Source organism: Pogona vitticeps, chromosome 2 (genome assembly GCF_051106095.1).
Source record: "Pogona vitticeps strain Pit_001003342236 chromosome 2, PviZW2.1, whole genome shotgun sequence".
Taxonomy (NCBI): Eukaryota; Metazoa; Chordata; class Lepidosauria; order Squamata; family Agamidae; genus Pogona; species Pogona vitticeps.
In genome coordinates, this window is record NC_135784.1 from 183,370,819 (window position 1) to 183,397,119 (window position 26,301).

At 43.2% G+C, this 26,301-nt stretch overlaps 2 protein-coding genes across 2 annotated transcripts in view; one reads left to right on the plus strand and one right to left on the minus strand.

The window, feature by feature from the left end:
- LOC144587128 (uncharacterized) overlaps window positions 1-3,581 on the plus strand; it is a 48,240-nt gene extending 44,659 nt beyond the window's left edge. The window contains exon 4 of the mRNA XM_078386610.1: window positions 2,611-3,581. Coding sequence (XP_078242736.1) covers window positions 2,611-2,677 — 67 coding nt within the window. The 3' untranslated portion in view covers window positions 2,678-3,581. The remainder of the gene's footprint in view (window positions 1-2,610) is intronic.
- The window catches only part of C3 (complement C3), a 69,376-nt gene that overhangs the window by 33,285 nt on the left and 9,790 nt on the right, over window positions 1-26,301 (minus strand). Inside the window, exons 4-22 of the mRNA XM_072991547.2 lie at window positions 22,165-22,235; window positions 21,172-21,257; window positions 19,757-19,839; window positions 19,479-19,569; window positions 17,966-18,068; window positions 17,475-17,595; window positions 14,351-14,466; window positions 14,013-14,159; window positions 13,442-13,654; window positions 11,863-12,057; window positions 10,603-10,764; window positions 10,363-10,492; window positions 9,808-9,882; window positions 7,060-7,260; window positions 6,012-6,123; window positions 5,258-5,343; window positions 4,964-5,103; window positions 3,749-3,961; window positions 990-1,053 (exon numbers count right to left, since the gene is read on the minus strand). Of these exons, the coding sequence (XP_072847648.2) occupies window positions 990-1,053; window positions 3,749-3,961; window positions 4,964-5,103; window positions 5,258-5,343; window positions 6,012-6,123; window positions 7,060-7,260; window positions 9,808-9,882; window positions 10,363-10,492; window positions 10,603-10,764; window positions 11,863-12,057; window positions 13,442-13,654; window positions 14,013-14,159; window positions 14,351-14,466; window positions 17,475-17,595; window positions 17,966-18,068; window positions 19,479-19,569; window positions 19,757-19,839; window positions 21,172-21,257; window positions 22,165-22,235 (2,409 nt within the window). The remainder of the gene's footprint in view (window positions 1-989; window positions 1,054-3,748; window positions 3,962-4,963; window positions 5,104-5,257; window positions 5,344-6,011; window positions 6,124-7,059; window positions 7,261-9,807; window positions 9,883-10,362; window positions 10,493-10,602; window positions 10,765-11,862; window positions 12,058-13,441; window positions 13,655-14,012; window positions 14,160-14,350; window positions 14,467-17,474; window positions 17,596-17,965; window positions 18,069-19,478; window positions 19,570-19,756; window positions 19,840-21,171; window positions 21,258-22,164; window positions 22,236-26,301) is intronic.

A 26,301-nucleotide genomic window follows, 5' to 3' on the forward strand; every position in this document is an offset into this window, starting at 1 on the left:
GTATTTTGCCCATTGGAACACATTGAACGGGTTTCAATGTGTTTCAATGGGTTTTTATTTCACTTGACGACGTTTTCGCTCTACAGCAGTTTCGCTGGAATGAATTAATGTCATCAAGTGAGGCACCACTGTACATTAATAATCAAATTATTAAAATTAATTAAACCATAACATAAAAATAGACATATAATTTTAAATTAATCAATACCTAATTTAAACAATTAAAAATTTAAAGCATAGAAGAAAAGATAAGAATAGAATAAAAGACATTCCACACCCAGGCTACCACAGTGCAGCATTGTTCTCTAATAATAGTTTTCCCAATGAAGAAAGGGAGACAAAGTCAGCCCTTGACCCTGCATCTAAGGACAGTCCTTCCCACCCAGGGATGTAAGGGAAGTGTGACTGTCCAGAATGAGCTCTAGGTTGCCAGTGATATATTGGAGTGGGTTTAGCTGCAAAAAGAGAGGTTAGTTACCGACGAATCCATCACGCTGTCATCTCTATTTTTCTGACAGCATGAGAACCGAGGGGACATTAGGCGGGTGGAGCATGCGCTCCACAGGAAAACGTCCCACTAATCACATGTCTTTAAGTTCTAGAAACTTCCGAGAGGTCCTGTACAGGCACAGAATAACCCAATTGTGTGCATTCACAGCACGAAGAGGAACATAGGTTACTACTGGTAGGGCTGTGTTGTTCCCAGTCCTGGCTGTATGGAGAGCCTCCCCTCACCACCCCTGGGCTGAAAAGAATGCTCACCAGCAACTACAGATCTTGCAACAAAGATACAGGAAATAGGAACCAGACCATATCTGAAGAAGATGCGCCCTGCTGTCCATGAAAGCTTATGCCAAAATAAAACCTGTTGGTCTTTAAGGTGCTGCAGAACTCTGTGTTGCTTTTGCTGCAACAGACTAAGATGGCTACTCCTCAAGAAGCAAAAAAGGGAAGCACAGGAAAAGAATAAAGAGTTAAGTGTTACTTACGTTTTCCGTGTGTTGCTGGATCCAGGTCAACAACAGTCACAAGCTTCCTTTGCATTCCTTCAGGCTGGTAAAGAAGGAAGTACAGGAATTATGAATGTCACTTCAAAAAATTTTTTTTAAAGAGTCAGAAAAGGGCAACTCACAATGGCATCAGGTCTACTTTCTGGAAAAAAATACTCTGGTGTTCAGTAAAAGTATCCATGCCTGACTGTACCATTAAGACTGGGAAAGTTTTAGCTGAGACCCATAGATTTCAGTAGCTCAGTTATCTCAGCTGAGAATCCCTCCATCTGCAGGTAACACCCATTAACATGTAGGCCACCCTTCAAGGGCCTGGATATCCCAAAGTCTCCCATTCATACATCCCTACCGGTTTACCACCAATGCCACTAAAGAAGGATGAGCTTTTTATAATTCCATCTAGTATTTAAAAAACAAGGATCATCTAAGACAGTGGTCCCCAACCTTTTTAGCACTACAGACTGGTTGGGGAAGGCGGGGCACCCCCCACCCTTGCGCACAGGCAGGGGTCTGCACTCACACATGCATTTGGACACTCTCATGCATGTGTGGAATGGGGGGCTTGTGTGCGCATGTGTGCACTCATGCACATGCACAAAGGGTGGGTGCACACTTGCGAATGGCAGGGGACACTCGAATGCACACCCAAAGAGGCTTTGTGGGGGGGAGTGCATGCAGGGGGTGGGAGGTCTGTCTCCGTGGCCACGTCTAGCCCAGGCCACAGACCGGCACCGGGCCACAGACCGGGGGTTGGGGACCCCTGATCTAAGACACTTTGATACTGAAGGAAGATGATCCAAAGAGTTCAGTTCACCAGGGGATAAAATATATTTCTTCTGTTTAGGTTTTCAGTATATTATTTATTTCTTTGATCTTGTTCAGATCATGTGTTTCCCTCTTGGTGCTTCAGCATTCCTAATCTAAGATTAAATTTCCCTTTGATTTCATAGATCTCCTAGAAGGGCTCTCTTGTTTTTTTCCCTTTCATTGTCCTTCTCTAATTCTTAGCACTGGGTATTGTAATAGTTCTCTTTCTGTGTAGTAGTCGCTGAAAAATGGCATTCAGGGTTCTGAACCTCTGACACATTTTATTTTTGCTTCTTCCCTCTCCTGTACATTTTTAAAGTGTTTCTCATGTCACCCATCTAGGTTTTTCTTTTCTTTTCACCGCAGGAATTGTATTGTTGCATTTTGTCCAATATCTTTGGTTTCAATCCACAGGTCTTCTGGGTCATGGTCAATTGAGTTTAGTAATGCAAATCTATTTTACTTCCTTATGTGGACTTGATCAGGAATGTTGTTTAAATCATATTTTGGCACAACAGTTCTTTTAGTGTTGTTCTTCTGCTTTAATGTTGGATATTAATAGTTCATGATCAGTATCACAATTCCCTCCTTGTCTTGTTCTGACAGAAAGAATGCAGCTTCTTCATCTCCTGCTTCCAATTACATAGGCTAATTGATTTCTATATTGACCGTCTGGTAATATCCATGTGTATAGTTGTCTGCCTGGTTGCTTGAAGGATGTATTTATAAGAAACAAATTGCTGGCTTCACAGAGCTCTATGACTCATTCTTCTGCTTCATTTCTCTCTCCTAGGTCAGCCCCTACTTATGTCATTAGCGGCAAGGATGACCTAAGGCACTTTTGTATTGAAGGAAGATGATCCAAACAGTGCATCTCACCCCATCATCACACATCTAGTCCACCAGGGAACAAAATTCAGTAGCATTTTCTCCTGAGCAGGTAGTAATTGGGAATTGTACTAGAGTACTGCTGAGACTTCTTTTTCATTTTCTTCATTAATAGTATTTAATTACACACAGCACAACCTTCTTCCAGATTTTATACTAATTTCCATTCATATGATTGTTTCCGTTAATAATGACTACACAGCATTTGCAAATGTTAGGTTACACTCCTGTTATGCAGGCAAAGGAGACTACATCTACCACTCGGTAACTGGAATGTGCAAAGTGTTGGCCGTCAGCTCCCATTTGTTTAGTTCTGTATTCCCACCTTCCAGATGCATTGAGCCTAATTCCAAATGCTGGTCCCAGCTAAAGCACAGTGGCTGCATCAATTCCAGATGTGTGAGTCAACAGGTTTGCAAATCTCAGAGGCATTCGACGAATCTAGTCTACTTGGGAGTAGCAGTTTGCTTTGGGTCTTGGATTACAGTTTCCATCATCCCCATCCCAGCATGGTAACCACAGATGGCAAACCCAAAGCCACGGAAGGTCAATTTCGACACTGGAAATAGGTATAAAGTTCATTTTAAACCTCCCGTTCCATGGATCTCCCATTTCAGCCACAGAAGCTAAGTGTATGTGGGGGGGGGGGTAAAAGAAGGAGACATTTTGACAGAAGGCATTACATCCTTTGAGTTTTCATTTCTAACCATTCTTGGCTACCATTCTTTCTCAGAGGAAAAACACAGGCTACTGCACCCTCACGTGATCAAATGATGGACTGGAGATACCAAAAACAAACAAACAAACAGCCAAAGGATATTAGGCAAAATCCAAAGAAACGAAATGAAACAAAATAAAGACAAAAATATGTGGAACCTTAAAGACTATTACATAGTTTGTACTGCTACAAGTCAGTCTTCAAAATAGGTCCCTTTCTATACTGCTGCAGTAGACAAGGGAGGCAGAGTGTATACTCTTATTAGCAAGACTGTGGTCTAGATCTGGATGCTCCGTTTCCTCAGAGAGCCTGACTTGTTACGTACCACGACTTTCAGCTTCTTCTTCACACCATCAGACACCATCACACCCCAGACAGCTGCTTTGACCTCAATGTCATGGATCCCCACTTCCAGTGGGACAATCACTATTGGCATTGCCCAGGATGACTGCTTTTGAATTCTAAACTCCTGTCGGTAGCGTTGCTTGGCAGTGGAAGCGCTGCAGAAGGCGGGGTTGTGCATCAGCTCCACCCGCACCTGAGGAGAAAAAGAGAAACGGGTGATTAGGAACATTGCCTTGACAATGTGAAAAATTGTGAACAAGGAAGCATAGAGCTCCTGTCTTTGGGTCAGGAAAAAAGGAGGGGACAGGCTCAGTTTTACGACCAAAGGGAAGAACTAAGACACACAATGCACTCCTGAACAGTTTGTAAGAGCTCAGAAGAAAGCTGTGGCACAATAGTTAAATATGCCTATGTAGATCTTAAGACACTTCTTTTCTAAAAAAACAAAACAAAGCAAACAAACAAAACACTCAATGCTACTTAGTATTTGGGATTACCAGTGTGGTGTAGTGGATAGAGTGCCCCATTAGGAATCTGGAGAACAGGGTTCCAATCACCATGTAGCCATGGTGGAATGGAACTAGTAGTCATTCCTTAATATCTCACTTGCCTTGAAAACCTTCTTAGGGTTGCTATAAGTTGGTTGTGACTTGGCAGCACGGAGTACACACACACACACACACACACACACACACACACACACACACACACTTACTATTTGATTGTGTTATAAACTATTTATGTGTAGCATTATGCATTCCCTGTATTCCAAAAAATTAAGAAAAATGCTCTCTGGTCGTCTCTAGCAACCAGTTCACATATCAACCTTTGAAAATACCTTTCAAAAGGCAATAGACAAGCAAAACAACATGCCACCCCCCATTGCTGCAAATGAGTGACATGGGGATAGCACAACATCTGGAAAAGGCCTGTCAAAATGCCCCTAAAATGCTTAAAACTTCCTCTCTCACAGTAGTTCAAAAATGGTACTCGTTGCATCAAAAGTTAAGTATATGACCATATGCTATGTTACTTATGAAATGAAGCTTAGTTACATCTTCCTCATCCAAAAGAGCAATTATTCACACATAACTACATTACATATAACTTGTTTCCCAGAATCCAGTGGAATTCCCAGTGTTACGACTTTTCCTCAATTCCAACCACGGACCCCAATCAGAATCTCAAAGCTTACCTTGATATCCTGATTCCCATAGTTGTAGAGAACAGCCCGAATCTCCACCTGCTCATTCCTCACCACCGAATAAGGCACCCTCAGATCAATAAAGAAGTCCTTCATTACCGTTATTTCATAAGGGTCAGCCACACAGATACCTGTCCAGGAGATCAAGAGGGAAGGAAGCAGGATCAGAAGAATCCATGGCACCTGCAAGTCAGTCTTTCTTTCTTTAAACATCTCTTCAGTGTGAAAATCTTCAAGGAGGCAGCATTACATCCCGAGTCCTGACCCACCGCCCACTATTTTTACCTTTTTTTTCAGAAATGCTCACAGCCAGCACCTCCCAGGTTGTGATGGAATCTTTCAGGTAAAAAGACATGATCTTGGATGAGATCCTAAGTATAATGAGAAAGGTATCACATCATGAATAAGGGAGACCGTTTACAGTAGAAAATTGAAGATGGGATCTAAATTTGATTACATTCATGAGGCTGCTGCTCAATATGTAACTCAAACGATAACTCTCCATGTCCTGATGTTATAGCATTGTTTGTACATTTTTTTCTTCCTGTCAGAGGCTGCCAAGTTCCTGGCTCAGAGCCATATTAGATGAGATAGCAGCTTGACAAACAGAAGCAGAGGACATTAAAATAAAAACCTGCATAAAGTATCTATCTCTCAGTGCCAAGCCCTTTACCCAGCCCAGTCCAACAGGCAAAAGCAAAGAGCAGCATCATATCCCCAGCCTGCAATTTCCCAATCTTGCTTATTGTTTTCTCTTTTTCTTTGCACAAAGAGGAAGAGTAGGCAGATGGTGCATTATAACTGAGGAAACGCTTCCCATTTCCCATGGACCATGAAGAGAAAACCCTTGGCCCCAGTCGGGATCTCCCCATTTCTTCTGTTCGAGGATGGCCCGGAATGGGAAACTCTAGAGCAGAGACTCCCTCAGGCCCAAAGAGAAAATTTTGAGTCCACAATCCTGTGTGTTCTGTGGGAAAGACAAGTCTGCCTTCAGAGTGAAAGCAGGGCAATGGAAAGAAAAGAATGCAGAGCCTTATACCCTTGATTATTAGGCGCTTCAGTCAGCACTTTTGTTTCCCACAGCCAGCTCTCTGGAAACTCAGTCCTGGAGACAATGTCTTCATCGGATAAGAATTCATCATCAAAGGCACCTGGGGAAATAGAAGACAGACTAAGAGCCTGGTCTCACTAGTAAAAACCCTCTATTTAAAGTGTGTTTGGTCCTTTTTTAAAACTCATTTTAAAATTGAGTGGTTAAACGACATATTTGCAGGCCTGGATTAACTTGACAGGGAATGGATTTTTTCTCTGTGGCGGCAATTTTTTTTGACCCATTTATTTTATGGTGGATGTGGAATCAATTCATTGAAAGTGATTCCGCATGTGTGAATGATGCTCCCGCTGGATGGCTCTCAGTGCCATTTGTCCCCTGTTGTGGTGGTGTTATTTTTTTTTAATTGTTTCAAATGAGTGCAGCAATATACTAGATAACAACAATTTTAAAAACCACAACGTTGCCCTGATCAGCTGTTTTGCACAATCCCTCAGCTGGGAGGCAGACCCCTCTGCAATCTGACAACAGGACAGCCACTGGGAGAAGGAGGAGGGATGGAGATGGGGCAGCTGGGTGTCCCTGGGGAGAGGGTGGAACTGCCCTCATTGCCCTTGTGTTGCCAGTTCCTCTACCATGGGATGCGGGTGCAGGGCTCCCAAGCAATGGGCAAATCAGCTGAAGGGCGCCTGGCTGCTGCTTAAAGCTGCCTTCTTCTCAGGGCGTAGCCAATTGTTGCAGCTATTGGAGGAAGCCACCTCAAAAGCTGAAGGGTGACCACAGCGAGATTATAACTCCTTTTGTTTTAGAACACAGTTTATGACACAGTTATTGTGAAGTGCAAGCAGGCCCTAATCTGGAAATTAATTTATTACTACGACATGTCCTCAGAAGAGATTAGAAAATGACCCAAAGCTAATTTTCTGTGACGGTCCTCCTTATAGGAAGAACAAATGCACTAAGGTTGATCATGATCAGGCATTCCAAGGCATTTTATGAAGAAAGAAGACAAACAATCAAACAGAGAGCTACTTGCTTCTGGCCAAGATAAGTTCATCCTCCCGTTGACTCGCATCTCGTATGCTTTTTATGTAGCGGCAACATTCAAGGAAGGCAGCCCGGCATTCATTTTGATCATCAATGTATTCTGCACGCTTTTCACAGGTGTACCCCATGGGATTCTCATGCATGCCATCTTCACAGCACTTTCTTAGCCTCTGATCCTGATACTGAGCCGCTGAAACATCCAAGTCAAATAAGATATCAGAAAATATCTGTCCCCAGCCCGCGACCCTGTACCGGGCCATGGCACGCCCCCCACGGACTTAGGACCCCCCACATACAAGCACAGATGCCTTGCCGACAAATGCACATACGGCCCCCCACATGTATGCATGGGTGCCCTGCCCATACACACACGCCACCCCCTGCCCGCCCACCAAACCGGTTTGCAGTGCGAAAAAGTTTGGCGACCACTGCCCTAAACTAGTCTTGCATATTACTCATAGCAAGAGACAGAGGGGAACTGATATGTAGGTAAAGGCTCTGTGAATGAAATGTTGACTAGCCTCTGCCCTAGCCAACTCCAAAGAATATACAAACGTTTGGACTTCCTGTTTATTTTTAATGCATTGCCCTTATCTTTATTGTTAAGTACCACATCAGAAGCCTTGATCGTATGTCAAAACATACGATCTAAGAAGCACTTAGATCGTATGTTTTGACACTCAGTCAACCAGCCGTAGCAGCTCCTAGCATTCCTTACCACTGGCAATGCCTCTTAGGCCTCATGGGAGTTGCAATCCAATCCCACCTAGAGAGGGACACTTTCCACCCCTACTCTTGATCCTCTGTCCCCAAGGGAATGTTACAAGTTGATGAACTCCCTTCTCCTCCATTTCCCCCTTTCCTCCAACCAACACCCTCAACATTCTTTAACTCAATGGCCTGGAGGTCTGGAAGTCACAGAGCCTATGGCTTGTTCAGCCATTTAGGGATTAAATGTTGCTGCTTCTTTTAATGTACAAATGGATGCACCCTTTGCCTGCATGCCCAGGGAATCCCATGACTGAGGAGAAAGTTTTTGTCCAATCACATGCCCATTTCATAATTGTATTATATCTGATATTACAAAACTGCCTCGATCCTTTAGAGCAACCATTTTCAACGGGGACCATCTGTCCCTCTAGGGCAGAGGTGTCAAACTCAATTTTATCTTGGGCCACATCAAAATTATGGCTGCCCTCAAAGGGCCGGTTGTATCTGTAAGACTATATAAATGTATCTGTTCTTTATCATATTAAATATACTGTATTTTTTTGCTCCATAAGACGCACTTTTTCCACCCCATAATGTGGGGGGGAAGTCTGTGCATCTTATGGAGCGAAGGCGGCGATTTCGCCCCCGTTGGCCCCTGGAACACTCCCTAGGAGCCTTCAGAGACTCACCCTGCCCCCCGGGGTCAGATGGGGCAAAATCACCACCTTCTGGGACTCTTCTGAAGCTTCCCAAGCCTCGAAAGAGTCCCAGAAGGTGGTGATTTCATCCCCTCTGGCTTCCGGGGGGAAGCTGAGGGAGCCTCCAAAGGGTCCTAGGGTGTGTTCCATGAGATGGGCCTCTCCATAAGGCTCACCAATTTTTAGGAGAAGAAAACAGATTATTTTTTTTCCTGTTTTCTTCTCCTAAAAATTTGGTGCGCCTTATGGAGAGGTCCGTCTTATGGAGCGAAAAATACGTAATCCTCCTCATTCAATGGCTGTGAACAAAAAAGGTGAACATGGAAGTCAATCTGCTGCTTCAAGTTGGGGTTTAACCCCTTTTTTATTCCAAAGTGCAATATATAGGTACAAAAACTTTTGGGGTTGTCCCCTTTATCAGGCAACATCAACTAGAAAAGGAGAAGATGACATGCTTTTATTCAGAAACCCAAAGAAGACTAACAAAAACTCTACAGTGCCACTTCGGTAAAAATGGATAATGAGGAAAAGCAGTTGAAGGGTTGCAAGGGCAATCCCCATGCCCCAAGTCAAGTAGAGTAAGGCAGGAAACCTCACCCCTTTCAGAGGTCTGTGGGCTGTCCCCCAATGTCTCTCCACAGCAGCACTGACCCGATCAGCCTCTGCCCACCTGTTGACTCCTGCTCCACAGTCCCATCCATGTTTATTTATTTTGTTAATTATTCACGGAAGTCTCCCACTTTTCCCTCATGCTTGCCATGGCCCTCATCCCACGTTATCACCTGGCTCCTCACTCGCTTCCATAGCCGATGAGGGAGAGGAGGTGGAGATGGCGCTGCTAGGCAATGCCAACTAAAAGTCCTTGCTGGGAGCCATGAGAATGGGAGTGGGCAATAGTAAGGGCTACATTTCCCAAGGTGCTGTACACCACTCAAGCGGCTGCACTTTCTGACTCTTTGCTGCTTGGAATGCTGGGATTAGAAGTCCCGCTGGGTGAATTCCCAGCATCCTTGTGGAGCATTATGGGTGACCGAGTAAGCGCCTGAGTATTGTATATTGTACATGAGGGCCACATGAAACAAGCAGGTGGTCCGGATTCAGCCCATGGGCCTTGAGTTTGACACATGTGCTCTGGGGGACCTGGCACAGTCAAAGGGGGTCATGACTGAAACATGTGAGAAACGGGTTTTTATTTCATCTGCTTGTGCTGTTTCCTTGTTTGACAGGGGGCCCTGTAAGCTGAGAAGAACCCCGAAACCGGCCTTGGCCAAAAGCATGTTGAGAATGGCTGGTTCAGAGAACAGGAAAGTTTGATGCTTTTCACATACCTTTGCTTGCCTTCGACTCAATGAGTTGTACTGAGCGGCGACGTCTCCGTCTCGCCGCTTGGGGGCATTTGGCATCTGGGAATAACAAGAGAGGGAGGAACAATTAATACCAAGAGGAGAAACAAGAAGATAGCGCTGTATTCTAACTCTGATTCTATGCATGTTTACTCAGAGGTGAATGGGGCTTGCTTTCATGGCAGTGAGAATAGGGCTGCAGCCTTAAGTAAAAACTACATATGTGTGTCGGTTTCTGTGTGCCTGTGTCTGTGTGATGTATCCCTGACAACTACAATTTCTAATAAAACAAAGTTTATCCTTAGAAATGCCAGCTTTCTGAAGCTTGTGGTATGTCTTTGCAAACCATGTTGAGGATGTAACTGGGATATTAGCATGTCGTCACCAAGATCCTACATCTCAGCATCCTCTGTCCAAGATCTTAGGGCATCCTTCTCAGATCGTTATTACTGCAGGCAACAGACCACTGAGAGCTGGCTGTCAGGTAAAGGACACTTTTCACACTGCAAATCCTCTGTCAGATCATGGATCTCATCATACCTGATCTTTGTTTTGTCGAGAGTTTATTATTGGTCTCCAGGGTGAGGCCAGCATCTTCAAACACACCCAGATTGTTCACGCCACTGCCAGCTGTACAGCCAATATCACTCTTTTCTACTGTGTCCCAGATCTGTAACAAAATAAACACAAGCCATGGGGGAAATAGTACACTGATTCAGCAAAGTTCGTGAACAAACATCTGAGCTTGGTGTCTGACATCTGAGGAATTTCCTGCCTTACCTTACTTTGGGTAAGCTTGTACTTTTTGTTTAGGACGTAAACCCCTTTGTCCACAGCCACAAGACCGACCCGAGCGTTCGGATCTCCTTCCACCTTGATTTTCATTTGAGCTCCTGGCTGTTGAATTCGATTGTCAGCCTCAGTTGCTCCTTTCACAACCAGCTGTTTAAACAAAGGCAACCAAAAGGTTCAGATTTGTGACAGGGAAAGTTGAAAACCTGCTATTTTCCTATCATAGGCTCTTAGATAAAGTTCTGAATGTGGTTCAGAAGTCTCCTGTCGTTTCTCTTTTAGACTCAGTGGAACCTCCATATCTGCTAGATCAGTATCCACTGATTTACTCAATCAGGGCCGGCTGTCCTCAATGAAATCAGATCACCAGAAGCAGTTTAAACACTGGTAGATCCATTTCTTGAGTCCAGGCCAGATTTTCTAAATGCCCGGGCCAGGTAGGAGGTGCAAAAGACTTCCCTACTAGTCCTGGTAGGGAGACACAGTTCTCTTTGTTTCTTCTCTCTTGTCCCTGGCAGGCTGGGTTGGGCTCTCAGTGAAGGTGAGGCATAGGTGCTCCAATCCCGACTTGTGCTGTGATTGCACAGGGAACTGGAGAGATCAGGTTGAAAGTGGCGGCAGCAGCTCCAACGTGAAATCTGCGCTCCCCAGGCAGAGGTGCAGATTTCCAATGTGTGCAGAGAAGGATGGGGAGGAAGAGAAGGACCTAACTGCCTCTCACCCTTTGCCCGCTGTCCCTATCTATTCTTCACCTTCCCCAGCCTATCCAGACTGGCTGACCACCCCCAAACACACAGATTAAGGACAGGTGTGTGTGTGTGATTGCTGAACTCAGGGAGAGAGAGAGAGCAAAAAGAGAAAGTTGCTGCCACAGCCTCAGTTTGTAAGGGTCTGTTTGCACAGGTAAGGTGGTAGCAGTGGTGGGGCTTGCTGGAGCAGCTGACCTACAAGAGGGTGGGAGGTGCTTTCTTTCATTAACTAATTATTGCTGTTGCTGTGCTGTGTATTTCTACTTTTTTTACTGTTTCCCACACTTTTCATTATCTGCGAGGTGTGTGTGCCTTGGAACCAATGCCTTTCAGATATAGGGATCCTACTGTATATAGCCTAATTTACAACGCACAACTGAAGACACAGGAACTGTCCGAGAAAAGGCAAGTATAGAGTTCCCACACATTCACCACGACATCTGTAAAAGGGTGCCATGCACTGATATTGCTATATAAATCATCAGAAAGACTGACCTACCGTTCCCATACAGGTGTCCTTCACGTCCACCCAGACAGAGTCGGCCACGATCTCATTGTTCCCCACTGGGTAATAAGCCAAAACACGGAAGGAAGGGATGAGATCTGGGGTGATGCGCAGAGACATGGTGACCAGATTCTGTCCGGCTCGCCTCGGCTGCCTCCCAACCCTCAGTATCTTCCCTTTAGTTAAGATCTAACGATAAACAAGACATTTTATTAATCACCCACAGCATCCCTATTGACATCTCTGCTTTTGATAAGAACTTCAATATTCCTTTAGACCTGTGGTTCTTAACCTTGGGTTTCTCAGGTGTTGTTGGACTGCAACTCCCAGAAGGCTTCACCACCAGTTCTGCTGGCTGGGGTTTCTGGGAGTTGCAGTTCAAAAAACACTTGAATAACCCAAGGTTAAGAACCACTGCTTTAGACCTGAGATTTTTTTTCTTCCTAAGCACTTTCAAATCTCATAAATGGTTCAGATCTCAAGATTAATCGATTCTGTTTCTTATGGGGGAGGGTATTTTTCTGAAAGAGTACGCTTCCATGGCTTACATACCCACCCTCCCTTTGTAGGTTCACTAAAGCCAACTGGAACCTTGTAGTGGAGGCTTTTATTATTCTCCTCAGGCAGAGATGACATCACTAGCATCTCACCATTGTTCACAGACTGAATTACCATCCCAAATATAAAACACATTGGCCAGCTCTACCAGCAGAGTGGATGCAATGTCACTGGCAGCAAAAGATGGCAGATAATTAAAGAGTCTCTCCTTCAGTCCTAAGTCATGTGTAATGAGACAAAGTTGCACACAAAAAGCAAAAGCAAAGTGTGCTGTTTATATAACGCTCCATGGAGCATAAGGTGTTCTCTGGGTGGTTTGCAGTTGAATTATGCAGGCTACACATTGCCTGCCCCATCCCCAGCAAGCTGGGTACTCAATTTACTATCCTCAGAAGGATGGAAGGCTGAGTGAACCTTGAGCCAGTTGTCTGGGACTGAACCTAGGCCATGAGTAGAGTTTTGGCTGCAATATTGCAGTTTAACCACTATGCCACAAGGTTCCTCCACAAACCAAATTCAAAGCAGGAACACTTTAATTAGGAGCAATCTGCCATTGATGGTGATGTCACTCCCACTGTGCCAGGGAAAATATGGAGTAGGATACTGGCCAGTACCTGTACCAGAAAATGGAAACTACTTGGTAAAAATGCCATGGATATAGAAGAGTGCCAACCTCTCTGCATGCACGCTGACTTCATTTTATTTAATATGACAGATTTCAGAAGGAGTGAGATGTTATCTATGAATCACTGGAAGGAAAACCTCTATACAGGACAGAGATGGTGGAGTAACACACATTTAGCTTGCTTACTTTGGTTGGCTCCTTGTAAAGATAATCTCTGAAGCTGCCTTCTGCCCAGCAATTCTCAAGAAGGCAGAAGATGTAGGGAAGGTTCCTAAACCCTAATTCTGAACAATGGCTAGACCCGTGGTTTCCTCCCCCACTGTAACTTCAGTGTTATGTAAAAAGATTCAGGCCTTGGAGCTCCACTCTGTCCACATCTACAGTACTTACCATGTAGGTGAAATATGTGACTCCGTTCACCACTTGTTGGTTGTTGCTTCTCAAATTGAAATTGATAGGTAAGTTGTCCCCAGCCTTGAGCTCAGTAGCTGAGACTGCTAAATGCAGGTAGTTTCCAGATCCTCCCTGGGTTTGGTAAGCTCTAGCCACCATGCTCTTGGTTGCCTGGCGTTCTCTTAGGAGTCCCTCATGGCTGGTTTTTACCTAGAGCGGGAGAGGAGGTTAGATAGAAATCATGAATCCTTTGAACGACAACCTCAGATATGAGATCTATTGTAAGCCCTCTCTCTCTCTCTCTCTCTCTCTCTCTCTCTCAAAATCCCACCCACCCCCCCTAATTATTTTTCTTTCTAGTCTGCTCCGTTTGCCAGGGGTTTACAAGTTGCCTACCCACGTTCTGCATGCAAAGCATGTGCTCCACCACACCATTGACCAATGTCTCCTGCCTTGAAAGTTCACACGTTGCCGATAGATCACAGTTTTGTTTCTGTGTGTAAAAAACAGGCTGACCAACAACTACAGTGCATTTGAAGGAACTTTGAATAAACCTAGGGTGACTTACAGTGATCCTTAGCTCTTGCGCATTTCCTGGTGTGTTCAGGATCAGCTTGGCAGTCCCATCATTCTGTGTTATCGCATCTGCCTCAATGGGCTCTGACACCACAGGGACACGGGCGGCTGGGGAGCCATCAGGATTGGTGACATACACCTGGAGCAATTCAGAAGAAGTGACTGAGCATGAAATCTAGATATGGGAGTATGAAATCTAGTTGTAAGCCTAGACCACTACTGCTGCCACATCTGCAACGTTAGAGTTCTACTGCTGTTCATGTGTTTCTGTCTGGATTTGAGATAGCACAAACACACCATGAGAGGAAAAGAGACTGCAAATAAGATTACCATCAGTTCATAGGGCATCGCTGGCTTGAAGTACTTGGGGGTTTTGGTGAAGTGGATCTGATAGGGAGATGTCACAATGCTGATGCCACTTTTCTCTGCCACCACCATGTCGCTGCCTGCAGAAAGAACATAGGGAAGGAAGGCTAAAATATGAAGCCAAATTGTTCAAGGGGGAGGACATTTCTCTCCCAAATTATTTCAGTCAGCCTCTTGAGAGCCAACAATTTCCAAATTTTCTGTTTCTTAGGGAATAATTCCACCTCTGCTTGTCTTCTGAAGAAGCCCTATGTGCTGGATAGACTACAAAATGTATTAAGTCTTTTGAGGAGAAAACTACACAGAGAGGTCATATTAACCAATGCTGGACTTTGACAACAAGGGCCTTGTGCAGAAAAAGCAGTGCAGCACATTCCTGCTGCCAGGATTGAAATGAAACTGAAAACAATGCTAGATTCTAAAACATGGACTGACTTCATAAAGGAAGTCACAACCCTGGTTTTGCAAGAGTTGAGCCAGTCTATTAGTGGTAGGACATTTTGTGGTCAGTCCTTCACAGGGTCACCGTAAGCTAGAGATGAATTAATGGTACATAGCAGCAAATACTACTACGACGGCGACGACTACTACTATTACTACTACACATTTACCTCATATACAGCAAGGGCCTAGACTTTGGATCTTTTTGTTGCCCCATGTGAGCTAACAAGCAGCTAATACTCCCCTTGCCAGTGGGTAAGTTCTTTCTTGGCATCTTGTCCCACACTGACAAATGCACTCCCCCTTTTCTGCAGTGAATTTTAGAATGTGACATGTGCTCCTTTAGACATCCAAAGTATACACAAATTGACATACTCTCTATCACAGAAACAGGCAACATTTCTGTGCACAGAGACCAGTCACTCTACCGAAGACTGATACAGTACTTCTGCATCATATGTCATGTTTCCCTGAAAAAAAGACAGGGTCTTATATTAATTTTTGCTCCCAAAACACATTAGGGCTTATTTTCAGGGGATGATTTATTTTTTTCATGTTTTACCCACTTTCCATTTATTTGTTACTTCTAATATTTCACCTTCTGTAATTTGTGATTCCATCATCCCTTTACTGTATCTTCCTTCTATATTTTACCACCTCTATATATTTTTTACATATGTAGCAATCCTATCTAGATACATTTTATTCCCCATACACAAATCTTCAAAAAAAAAAAAAAACAACTTTGAAAAACCCTCATAAGAATATAAAAACATAAGAACAGCCCTGCTGGATCAGGCTAAGGGACCATCTAGTCCAGCTTCCTGTATCTCACAGTGGCTCCACTAGATGCCTCAGTGAGCACACGAGACTACTAGATACTTGTCTCCTGATACAAGTCCCCTGCATCTGGCATTTTGAGGTACCTTCCTTTTAAGCCTGGAGGTTATACCCCGCCCCCATCATGGCTTGTAACCTTGATGGACTTTTCTTCCAAGAATCTGTACAATCCCCTTTTAAAGGCATCTAGGCCAGATGCCATCACCAGATCCTGTGGCAAGGAGTTCCACAGAGTAACATGCTGGGTAAAACAAATCTTTTATTGAGAGATCAGCAAATTCATTTCTCATTTCCTTAATAACCCTTGGGTGGATGCCATCTGGGCCCAGTGACTTATTGATCTTCATTTTATCAATTAAGTTTAAAACATCCTCTCTTTTAATCTGTAAATAATTTAATTCGTCAGTCAAGAGGGGCCATTCAGGCAGCAGAATCTGCCCAACGTTTTCTGTCATGAAGACAGACACGAAGAACTCATTTAATTTCTCTGCAGTCTCCAAGTCCCCCTTTACCTCCCTCACCATTCAAAGGGCCAGCCACTTCTCCACTTCTCTGGCAGGTTTCCTGCTTCTAACATATTTGAAGAAGCTTTTATTATTCCCCTTTATATTGCTAGCCATACATTCCTCAATGTTTTTCTCTGCCTTCCATATCATCTTCTTACATTTCTTTTGCCAGAGTTTGTGCTCCTTTTTATTTTCCTCTTTTGGGAGGGATTTCCATTTATGGAAGGACCCCCTCCTTGCCCTTTAAAGCCTCTCTAACTCCACTCGTTAACCATGCCGGCACCCTCTTGGACTTAGTTGAGTCCTTCTTTCCTTGCGGTATACACATCCGTTGGGCCTCTACTAGCATTGATTTAAACAGGCTCCATGCACTCTGGAGAGACTGGGTTCTCTTTACCTTCCTTTTCAACTTCCGGGATAGTCGGGAGACCGAAACAGGCGCCCACTGGGGTGACTGCCACAATGAGGAGACCATGCCCCTGTTTGATGACCTGGTGGGGCCAGCCCTAAGGGAAAATAACACCCTGGTTCTACCAGGGCCCTGGAATAGCACAGGGGTAATAGGGATGAAGTTGCTTTCACACTCTGTGACCACTGGATTCTAGTTTCATTTTCCAGCTTTTTGTTCTTGATGTCTGAGATAATTGAGAGAAAACCCACTGAGTACAGTGGGCTAGATGCCTTCTCTTTCACTCTCTGAACAGGAGAGGGAAGCCTTCCTGGCTCAGAAACAGAGAAGGAAAATTCATTGTTCCCGGCTGTCACAGGAAAGGTCAGAGGTAAGCATTAGGGCGATTATGGGCCATGGGAAGACGACCAAGGCTTCAGGTTGCCTTTTTCTGGTACTTAGGTTTTGATGGAAGGCCATTTTGAGAAGCAAATGAAGAATAATGGGCCAGCACCCTAAACTCCATGCCTTAAAGTGCGTAGAATTGTTATGAGTCATGTTTTCTGTGCTTCTCCTGATTGTAGTTGGGCTAATATTGGTCAAAACAGAAGCCCTTGGTCATTTATTTTCCTTTTCTAAGGGAAGGGACAGACTGGGAAGATCTCTCTCTCCATGTTTTTTCTCTGCATCAACAGAGAGATAAACAAATTCCAAATCTCCTGAACAAGGGCTTCCACGTGCTGAGTTTGATGTAGAGGAATCAAAACGAAAGAAGCAGAAAACACAAGAATCTAGAGCAGAAATATTTGAAAGGCCTGAAATAAAACTTTGTAGTATAACAAGCAAGGCAGACTCCAGTAGTTGTGCATATGAATCATTTGTGATTTCCTCTTGCCTTAAACTCATCACTTACCTGAATCCGTCATCACTGTTACAGAGACATAAAGAGAGTGCCCAATGAGCTCGTTGAGGTTGCGAAACTTGGATTGAAGCATAGCTGTTGTAAGCACCGCTTCCCCTTCCCCTTCAACAATCTGCAAGGAAAACATCAGACAAAAGAGAAAATCAGAGGCATAAACAACTGTCACCTGTACACACACATACATTGCAGCTATGTGTACAACACATTACAAAGGGACCTGTCAGCAACCTTTGACACTGCACATGACACGAGCTTTGGTGCAGTTTTTATAAGCATGCATTGGCCCCATTCTTAAATCGCACCAGGGCTTCTGTCACCAGCAGGCCAGTTCTGGGAGGCTTCCCAGCTGCAGCAAAGGATCACAGTAAAGCCGGATATGTAAAACTGCTTGCCTGTTTTCAGGTAACCCACAATCAAAAGCATACTGTGGGTTGTATGAAATGTAGTTCTACACACACACTCACAAACACCAGTAGCCTTACCGGAATTCTCCTGAGTGATTCTGGAATGCTCTTCTTGTCATTATCTATTTTCACTCCAAAAAGGACAAAGGCTACGCCTTCTACTTTTTTCCCATAGAGGAATCTAGAAGGACAAAATGAAATTAAGGGCCAAAGTAGACCTCTTAGTTTCTTCACATGTCCTGTTCACACATAATGTGGGAGGAGAGAGGTTTCATGTCAACATCCCATGGGGTTTTGATTTTGATTTACTTTTCTTTGTTGATTCAAGAGCTTTTCTCCAAGCCCAGCTGGGGAATTAGGCTATTAAAAGCAGAAGTCTGGATGAGTCAAGGAGATATTATGAGACAGGAGGGAGGATTGCGCTCCTTTTCCTGTCTGACTAAAATTAAATGCTCTGTCCTTCTGCTTAGGGAGATATATGAAGAAATGTGACCTGCCTCATCACGCCTGTCACAGTTCCAAAAGCGTAAAGGAGAGCCAGTTCTATGAATGTGTGAAGAATTTCTGATCCAACCCCCCCCCCCCAAATTCTCTCCCGAATCCATGTGCTTTAACACTAGGATTTTCTCCAGCTGAGGACTTTTTCCTGTTTAATGGTTTGTGCTTATGAACATGGATAGCAGATTTCTACAGTTCAACTGTACTACAATATGAACTGTCTGTAGGGAAAATGAAATCTTATTCTTGTCCAGGTCTCCGTCATTTGTTTATGCTTCAGAAATGTGGTTGCGAAAAGGATGGAAGATTGACAATGTAAGGTAAAGGTAAAGATAAAGATTCCCCTTGACCTTTAGTCCAGTCATGTCTGATTCTAGGGAGCGGTGCTCATCCCCATCTCCAAGCTGTAGAGCCAGCATTTGTCCATAGACAGTTTCCATGGTCACGTGGCCAGTGCGACTAGACACGGAATGCCATTACTTTCCCGCCGTGGTGGTACCTATTTATCTACTTGCACTTTTACATGCTTTCAAACTGCAAGGTTGGCAGGAGCTGGGACAAGCAACGGGAGCTCACAATGAACTAAATAATTGTTAAACTTTAGAAAATAAACTGTTCATGATTTCATGATGGAAGGCCATTTTGAGAAGCAAATGAAGAATAATGGGCCAGCACCCTACACTCCATGCCTTAAATTACATTAAAATTTTAAAATGTTACAGTTTTCTAGTAGACATGTTTGAAGTTGTTTCTAGATGAAAATTCCTAATACGTTGAACTGAAATACACTGTATAGCTAGTCAATCTTTTTTTTACTTAATGAATTGTATGTGTGTCTGTGTTTGAAAATAAAAGTAAAAGAATTGGGGAAACACGGACAAATTACAAGTTGAAGACATTCACATCTGCCATCAATCCCTGTAAAATTCCATCAGTGTTGAAGCAGAGCAATTTTGTAGTAACAGCAAAAACTGAAAGCACTCAAAATCGAACACCACAGTGCAATCTTCTAAGCAATATGATGACTTGACCAAGTTAAGCAGGGATCAGATTCATTCTCCCATACATTACCCATAGTTTGGCGCACACTTACGTTGCACTGATAGACACTCGGAAATCTCTGTTGCTGTCAACATAGTAAAAATTCTCTGCTGGTTCCAGAACAATTTCAAAGCTTGGCAACACTGAAAAAAATAATGATATAATAAACATATAAGGCTAGCAATCTTACAGGAGAAACTGTAACTTCCCAGTGCAAAAATAAAGGGGGAAAACAAGGCATCTTCCCTGAGGAAAAGTCTGAGGATTAAAAGGAATGAGATTGGGAACTGGGGAGAGAAAGCCCAGCACAAAGATGGCTTGTCTTCCTACCATATTCCTTGACTTCGAACGGTGTGCTGAAGGTCTCATCCGGGGAGTCTTGATACTTGGCCACAGCTTTCCAGGTCCCCAAACTAGAAAAATTAAAACAAAAATTTTTCATTGTTTCTGTTTTATAGACACATGACAACATACATGAAACGAGCATGGCTGCTCTTCTCAGCATGTTTGGGATGACTGTTAAGTCGGATATATTTTATGATCTTCTATGCCCGTCCATGGAAGACAGGCTCAAATACAGTGAATACAATGGCTGACCACAAAGTTGTAGTCCCTGGACATGAAGGGCTGGAGCCTGCATCTTCCTCCTTCTCCTCCCAGTTATAAATACCCACTTGACCATGGACCCCATGAGTGGCACTCTGCATCTCATACCCACCTATCTACCTCCCAGCGTTGTTGGGAGAATGGTTTGGATTCATGCTTCCCCACTTTCCTTAAAGGACAGAAGGGAATAAATGGGCAGTACCAAGGATGTGTCCAGCGAGGGGAACTTATCCCGGCTTGGTTTGTACCAAAGAAGGTTCAAAAGGGTTGCTTGAAGTGTGCTATATGCCATTTAAATGGATCCTTCTGTTCAGACACAAATGTGGACCTTTTACAGGTAGTTTTGGGACACTGGACCTGAAATCACTCCAGTTCTCACAAGTAGAAAAGCCATGCCCTCTTGCAGCCTAAAAAGATTCCTGAGAGAGAAATAGCCTCTGCCTCCCTCCCTCCTTCTAGAAATGGGATGGTGCTGATTTGGATAATAAATACCAAAAATAATAAGCATTTGGAGCAGAGACAGGAGCGGAAGAGTGCATGCGCGCACACGCTACCTCTCTGGAGCAAATCACAAGGATGTCAGTATTCACAGGGGATGGATTTCAAACCCCTCTCCATGGATGCTAAAAACCATGATCTCTGGCTTCCTCTAGTGGTCAGTCCTGGTCAATAAATGGTGGAAATGTGTATTATATGTATTTTGGGTGTGTGTGTTTCTTTTAATATTTTTAGTATTTCAAGGCCATGGAATTGTGAAACTATGGATACTGATATGACGGTCCTACTGCATCTGCAATCACTTGTGCCAGGAATCAGCTAAAACAGATCACTTAAACTCCTACCAGAAAACAGTAGCCCCAGCTGATTATCCAAGAAGGTCTGGTTCAACATTCAAAAGGGCTGGACTGGTTAGTAAAAACAAACCACCCTTCACTGTGCTGCCAGCAGCTCAAAACAGGGGAGAAATCACAATGTCATCAGCCTTTAAGACCAGGAATCGCAACTCCTAGAACAATAGAATGTGAGTGCTCTGGGTATTCTCAGCTTAATATAAAATGGGGTTTGTTCTGTTTTTCGTAATTGCTGTTTCAGCTCAGATTCTGTGCAGGTTTGCTATATGGTAATATGCGGTAAATTACCTGACAAGTTCCGGTAAGTTGTAAGTCTGGGTGACGGTTGATGCAGGGTTGATTATATTCTGGCTGACAATAATGCCTTCAGGTGTCTGGAGGGGAAAACAAAGTATTATAAAGTGTCTGAATGTCTGAAAAATCCCTGCACATATTATTAGTACTTCACACCGTAAGAGTTCTTGTGAAACACAAGATTTTAGCCTGTCTCCACAATGGTTGTCTGACATCGGGATGTGGAGAAACTAAGTAATATAAAAGATAGAGCACTGAATGATGACAAGTTATACCTGGATCCAGATCCCAATACAGCCACAAAACACACTGGGTGGCCCTGGGTTAAACAAAAACTCTGAAGTGCTTTGAGGATAGGTGTGGACATACTGACTTCTGGAATATCATGAATACAGTATATAAGAAAGATATGAATATGGCCAAAGCAACCTTTCAGAGGACTGCATCTTTCCTGCTCTTACATTACTTTCTCCCAGCAATGTAAACTGCTTTGTAATGCATGACTCCATAATTAGGCATGAAACGAAGCCACTGTTTACATTTCCAAAATAATCCCAGAAAAACGTACACTTCTCTTAGAACATGTGTTCACATTTGCTCCTTTTTGCCACTTGAGGGAGCATTTCTTCTGGAACGGGATTTCTCTGAATGTGTGCTCTGGCCCTTATTGAAATACTGTTAATCCTGGGGTTTTGGTGGAATTAGATACCATTTCTATGAAAGCGACACAATTTAAGGCCCAAAACCTTTGGCGTGAAATAGAAGATTCAGGAAAAGAGCACACACAAGTTAATTCCTCCCCCCACAAAAGCTATTTATATGAAGTTTTCTCAGTCATCATCACATAACCACAAAACCCTGTAATGAAGAGCCAACAGTCTCTGAATATACACACAATTACACCCACGGAACACACAATGCAAGGGCACAATCCAAAGACCACACTGTTTTTCCCCCTTTCCTTTTAATTGAACACACAATACTTACCACAAACTCAACAATCACATTTCTGTCCAAACGTTCCATGTTGTGATTCATAGAAAAGACACGGAAGCGCACTGAGAAAGAAAGAAGAGGTTATTAATAATTAATGACAAAAATTAAGGAAAAATGGTGACACCACGGAAATGACTTGACAACACCAAAAAAAAAAAAAAAAAAAAAGAATCTTCTACTCTCCATGCCTAATTGATGTCTCACTGAGTCTCAAAAAGGCAAGCACTGGAACTTTTATCAGGCAAGGTCAAACTTTCATGTGTAGCCTTTTCCACCCAAACAGCAGCAATATCCATTGATTCAGAGAAAAGACCCAACAACACCTTTCCTTCCTCTCCAGATCACCTTCTCCTGATTTATCTGATTCAGTGGAAGAACTCTGTTTGATCCCTGCTTTGCCTTTTGAGGATGCGACTGTACAGTGGGGAAAAAACAAACAGATCTGCTGTGAAGCCACATCTGGGAGGTTCGGTTTGCCCAGGTCAATTTGCTTCAGCCAACCACACAGAAGTCAGCAGAAAGAGATGGAAAACAGTCTTATTTACAGCTTGTTAACCATTTTGAACTGCTGCTCCCCACACCTGCTGACTGGATCTGCTTCTTTCCCCTCTTCCTGATCCCTTTCTTTCTCTTTTTAAAAAGGCTTTCTGTCTTAGCACTAAGAAAGAAAGAAAGAAAGAAAGAAAGAAAGAAAGAAAGAAAGAAAGAAAGAAAGAAAGAAAGAAAGAAAGAAAGAAAGAAAGAAAGAAAGAAAGAAAGAAAAGGGAAGACGAAAGCAGAGCCAGGTACCAAGTTCGAAGAGGAGCAGATTTAAGGCAAACAGTTTCCTTGATGCCCTGTCTCTCTCACTGTTGCTGTCAGCAGGTGGAATACAACAGCTACAAACACCTCCAATATCAGCTCAAGCAATCATACTTCTTGAACCAAATGTATTCAATTCCAAAAAGTTAGAAACCCCAGTGGTGGAGGGAAAAATTACAGATTGGAGTGGGATGGGAAAAATTCCTGGCTGAATTACATTAACTTTTACATTGTTTAGTCAATGGAACATGCTGCAAATAAAACCATCCCAATCCCAGAGCATTTCTCATATTATTTGTCAATGTAACTATACCTTGACTCTGTTTTTAGATTACTCTTGCCTCATTTATCTACAGTGGTGCCTCGCTTAACAATGTCAATTTGTTCCAGCGAAATCACTGTAGAGTGAAAACATCGTAAAGCGAAAATAAAAAATCCATTGAAACGCATTAAAACCTGATTAATGCATTCCAATGGGCTAAAAACTCACCGTCCAGTGAAGATCCTCCATACGGCAGCCATTTTCGGTGCCTGTCTAGCGAGGAATCCATCCTAGAAAACAGCCGGGGCCCATTTTCTTCAGCCGGTGGCCATTTTGGAACTTGATGATCAGCTGTTCGCTGATCATCATAATGTGAAAAATCAGTTCCCAAAGCAGGGAAACGATCATCACACAGCGGATTTTTCCCATAGGAAGCATCGTTTCGCAATCGCTTTTGCAATCACAAAAAAGGCATCGTTAAGTGGATTCGTTGTTCTATGGGGCAATCGTAAAGCGAGGCACGACTGTATTCACTGGATGTGCCCTGCCTATACTGCCCTCAAAACTCTTAAAGAACCAACCAGTGGGACTTGCCCACTTGGAAACACAAAATGGTAGACAAAGAATTCAACTCTCCCAACAAAATAACCCACAAACCACCTTCCTTGAATTTTATAACTACCTTGACTTTACTCACTGGCCACAGCATCCTCTTGGACTTAATTTTTCCCTTCCTAATCTGTGATAAACATTCCAGCAGCACAGCAGTTATTTCATTTTACAATGGGCATTAATTTGTGTTTTTTTATTTATAAGTAATTTTAGCTACTTTGTTGCATTTTATTGTATTTTAATATTATTACATAATATTTTTATGGTTTTACTCTATATTGTGAACAACTCAGAGAGTGGCAAAATTAATGGGCCAGTATAGAAATGGAAATAAATGAAAGAATATTTGCTAAGCATACTAGAGAGATTTGACCCTATTGACTCTCTATTTGAACTTTCTTTTAAGCAATCCATTTTTTTCTACTTTTTGCTTCAGAAATTAAACTCTTATGCTTGAACACTTAGTGCATTCTAGGTAACAACCTAAATTTGAGTTCTAGGACTTGATGGCATTATTTCCCAATGTCACTGATGCCAATGCCAACCATGACCAGTGAATCTTTTCCCACATTGTCTCTAAGTCTCTCTGTCCAATGATCAGTGTCTATCCAAGTACAGTGGTGCCTCACTAGACAGTTACCCCGCATGACAGTTTTTTCACTAGACATTGACTTTTTGCGATCGTTATAACGATTCGCAAAACAGTGATTCCTATGGGGGAATTTTGCTGGACAATGTTTGGTCCCTGCTTCACAAACCAATTTTCGCTAGACGACAATTTTGACAGCTCCCTCCGCGCTCGCAAAACAGGTGTTTTTGGGACCTAAGCTTCACAAGACAGCGATTTAAACAGCTGATCGGCGGTTCGCAAAGCGGCTTTCCTATGGCCTATCTTCGCTAGACAACAACGATTCTTCCCCATTGTAATGCATTAAACAGGTTTCAGTGCATTCCAATGGGGAAATACTTTTCGCTAGACAATGATTTCGCTAAACAGTGATTTCAGTGGAACGGATTATCATCGTCTAGCGAGGCACCACTGTAATCATTTTGCATCAGGCTGACACATTATCATGTAGTCAACAAACCTGTTAGAAAACCTTCTCACTTTCTATTTTTACCAGATTTCCTGCCATTAAGAGCCACCATATGTATACTGACGCACAGGCATATCCTCTGCCTGATGGGATATATTTTCCCTATGCAAGAGTTCCTTCTAAATATCCTTTTTCCTTTTCCTCCTAATGAAACCCTTCTACCCAAAGAACCTTGCTCTTTTCATTGATTTATTCTTAATGGCATTTCTGAGGCCATCAGTGTACATTGAAAAAGTGACCTTATAGCTGGGCACGTCATGAGAATGGCTGATGGTCGGATCCCAAAGGATCTCCTGTATGGAGAATTAGTGCAGGGAAATCGCCTGAGGGAGACCACAGCTGCGATACAAGGATATCTGCAAGCGGGATCTGAAGGCCTTAGGAATAGACCTCAACAGATGGGAAACCCCGACATCTGACCGTTCAGCCTGGAGGCAGGCAGTGCATCACGGCCTCTCCCAATTTGAAGAGACCGTTGTCCAGCAGGCTGAGGCAAAGAGGAAGTCACAAAAGCAGCAAAACCAGGGAGCTGGACAGGGGACAGATTGGATTTGTCTTCAGTGTGGAAGAGATTGTCACTTTCGAATTGGCCCCTTCAGCCACACTAGACGCTGTTCCAAGTCCTCCATACAGAGCACGTCACCATAGTTTTTCGAGACTGAAGGATGCCTAACTAACCTAATAGCTGTTCATGAAGGAAACTACCCTGAACTTGGATAGAGGCAGAAAAGAGAAAGGCTGGTTTACCTCTTAGACTCTATACTGGAACATCCTTTGAAACCAACTTCAGCTGTCTATGAATTTTTATTTATTTATTTATTTATTTATTTATTTATTTATTTATTTATTTATTTATTTATTTATTTATTTATTTATGTAATCTAATTCCAACTGCAAGTCAGGCACTTTGTATCAGGAAAGATCCATCAGAGAAATCAACACAGTTCTGACAAGAGGTTACTCATTCCCAGGGCTTGAAAAATTTTAGAGTGTCTCACCAGTCAGTCAAAAATTTCACCAGTAAGCATGACCGGACTATAGCCTTGCAATTTACGTTTAAACTTAAATTTAAACTAGGCACTTTCTACGTAACAATACGTACAAACCCAAAATAAATATACCCTCAGTGAGTGCCCGTCGCTTGTCCCAGCTCCCGCCAACCTAGCGGTTCGAAAGCATGCAAATGCAAGTAGATAAATAGGGACCACCTCAGTGGGAAGGTAACAGTGTTCCGTGTCTAAGTCGCACTGGCCATGTGACCACGGAAGATTGTCTTTGGACAAAACGCTGGCTCTATGGCTTGGAAACGGGGATGAGCACCGCCCCCTAGAGTCGAACATGACTGGACAAAAAATT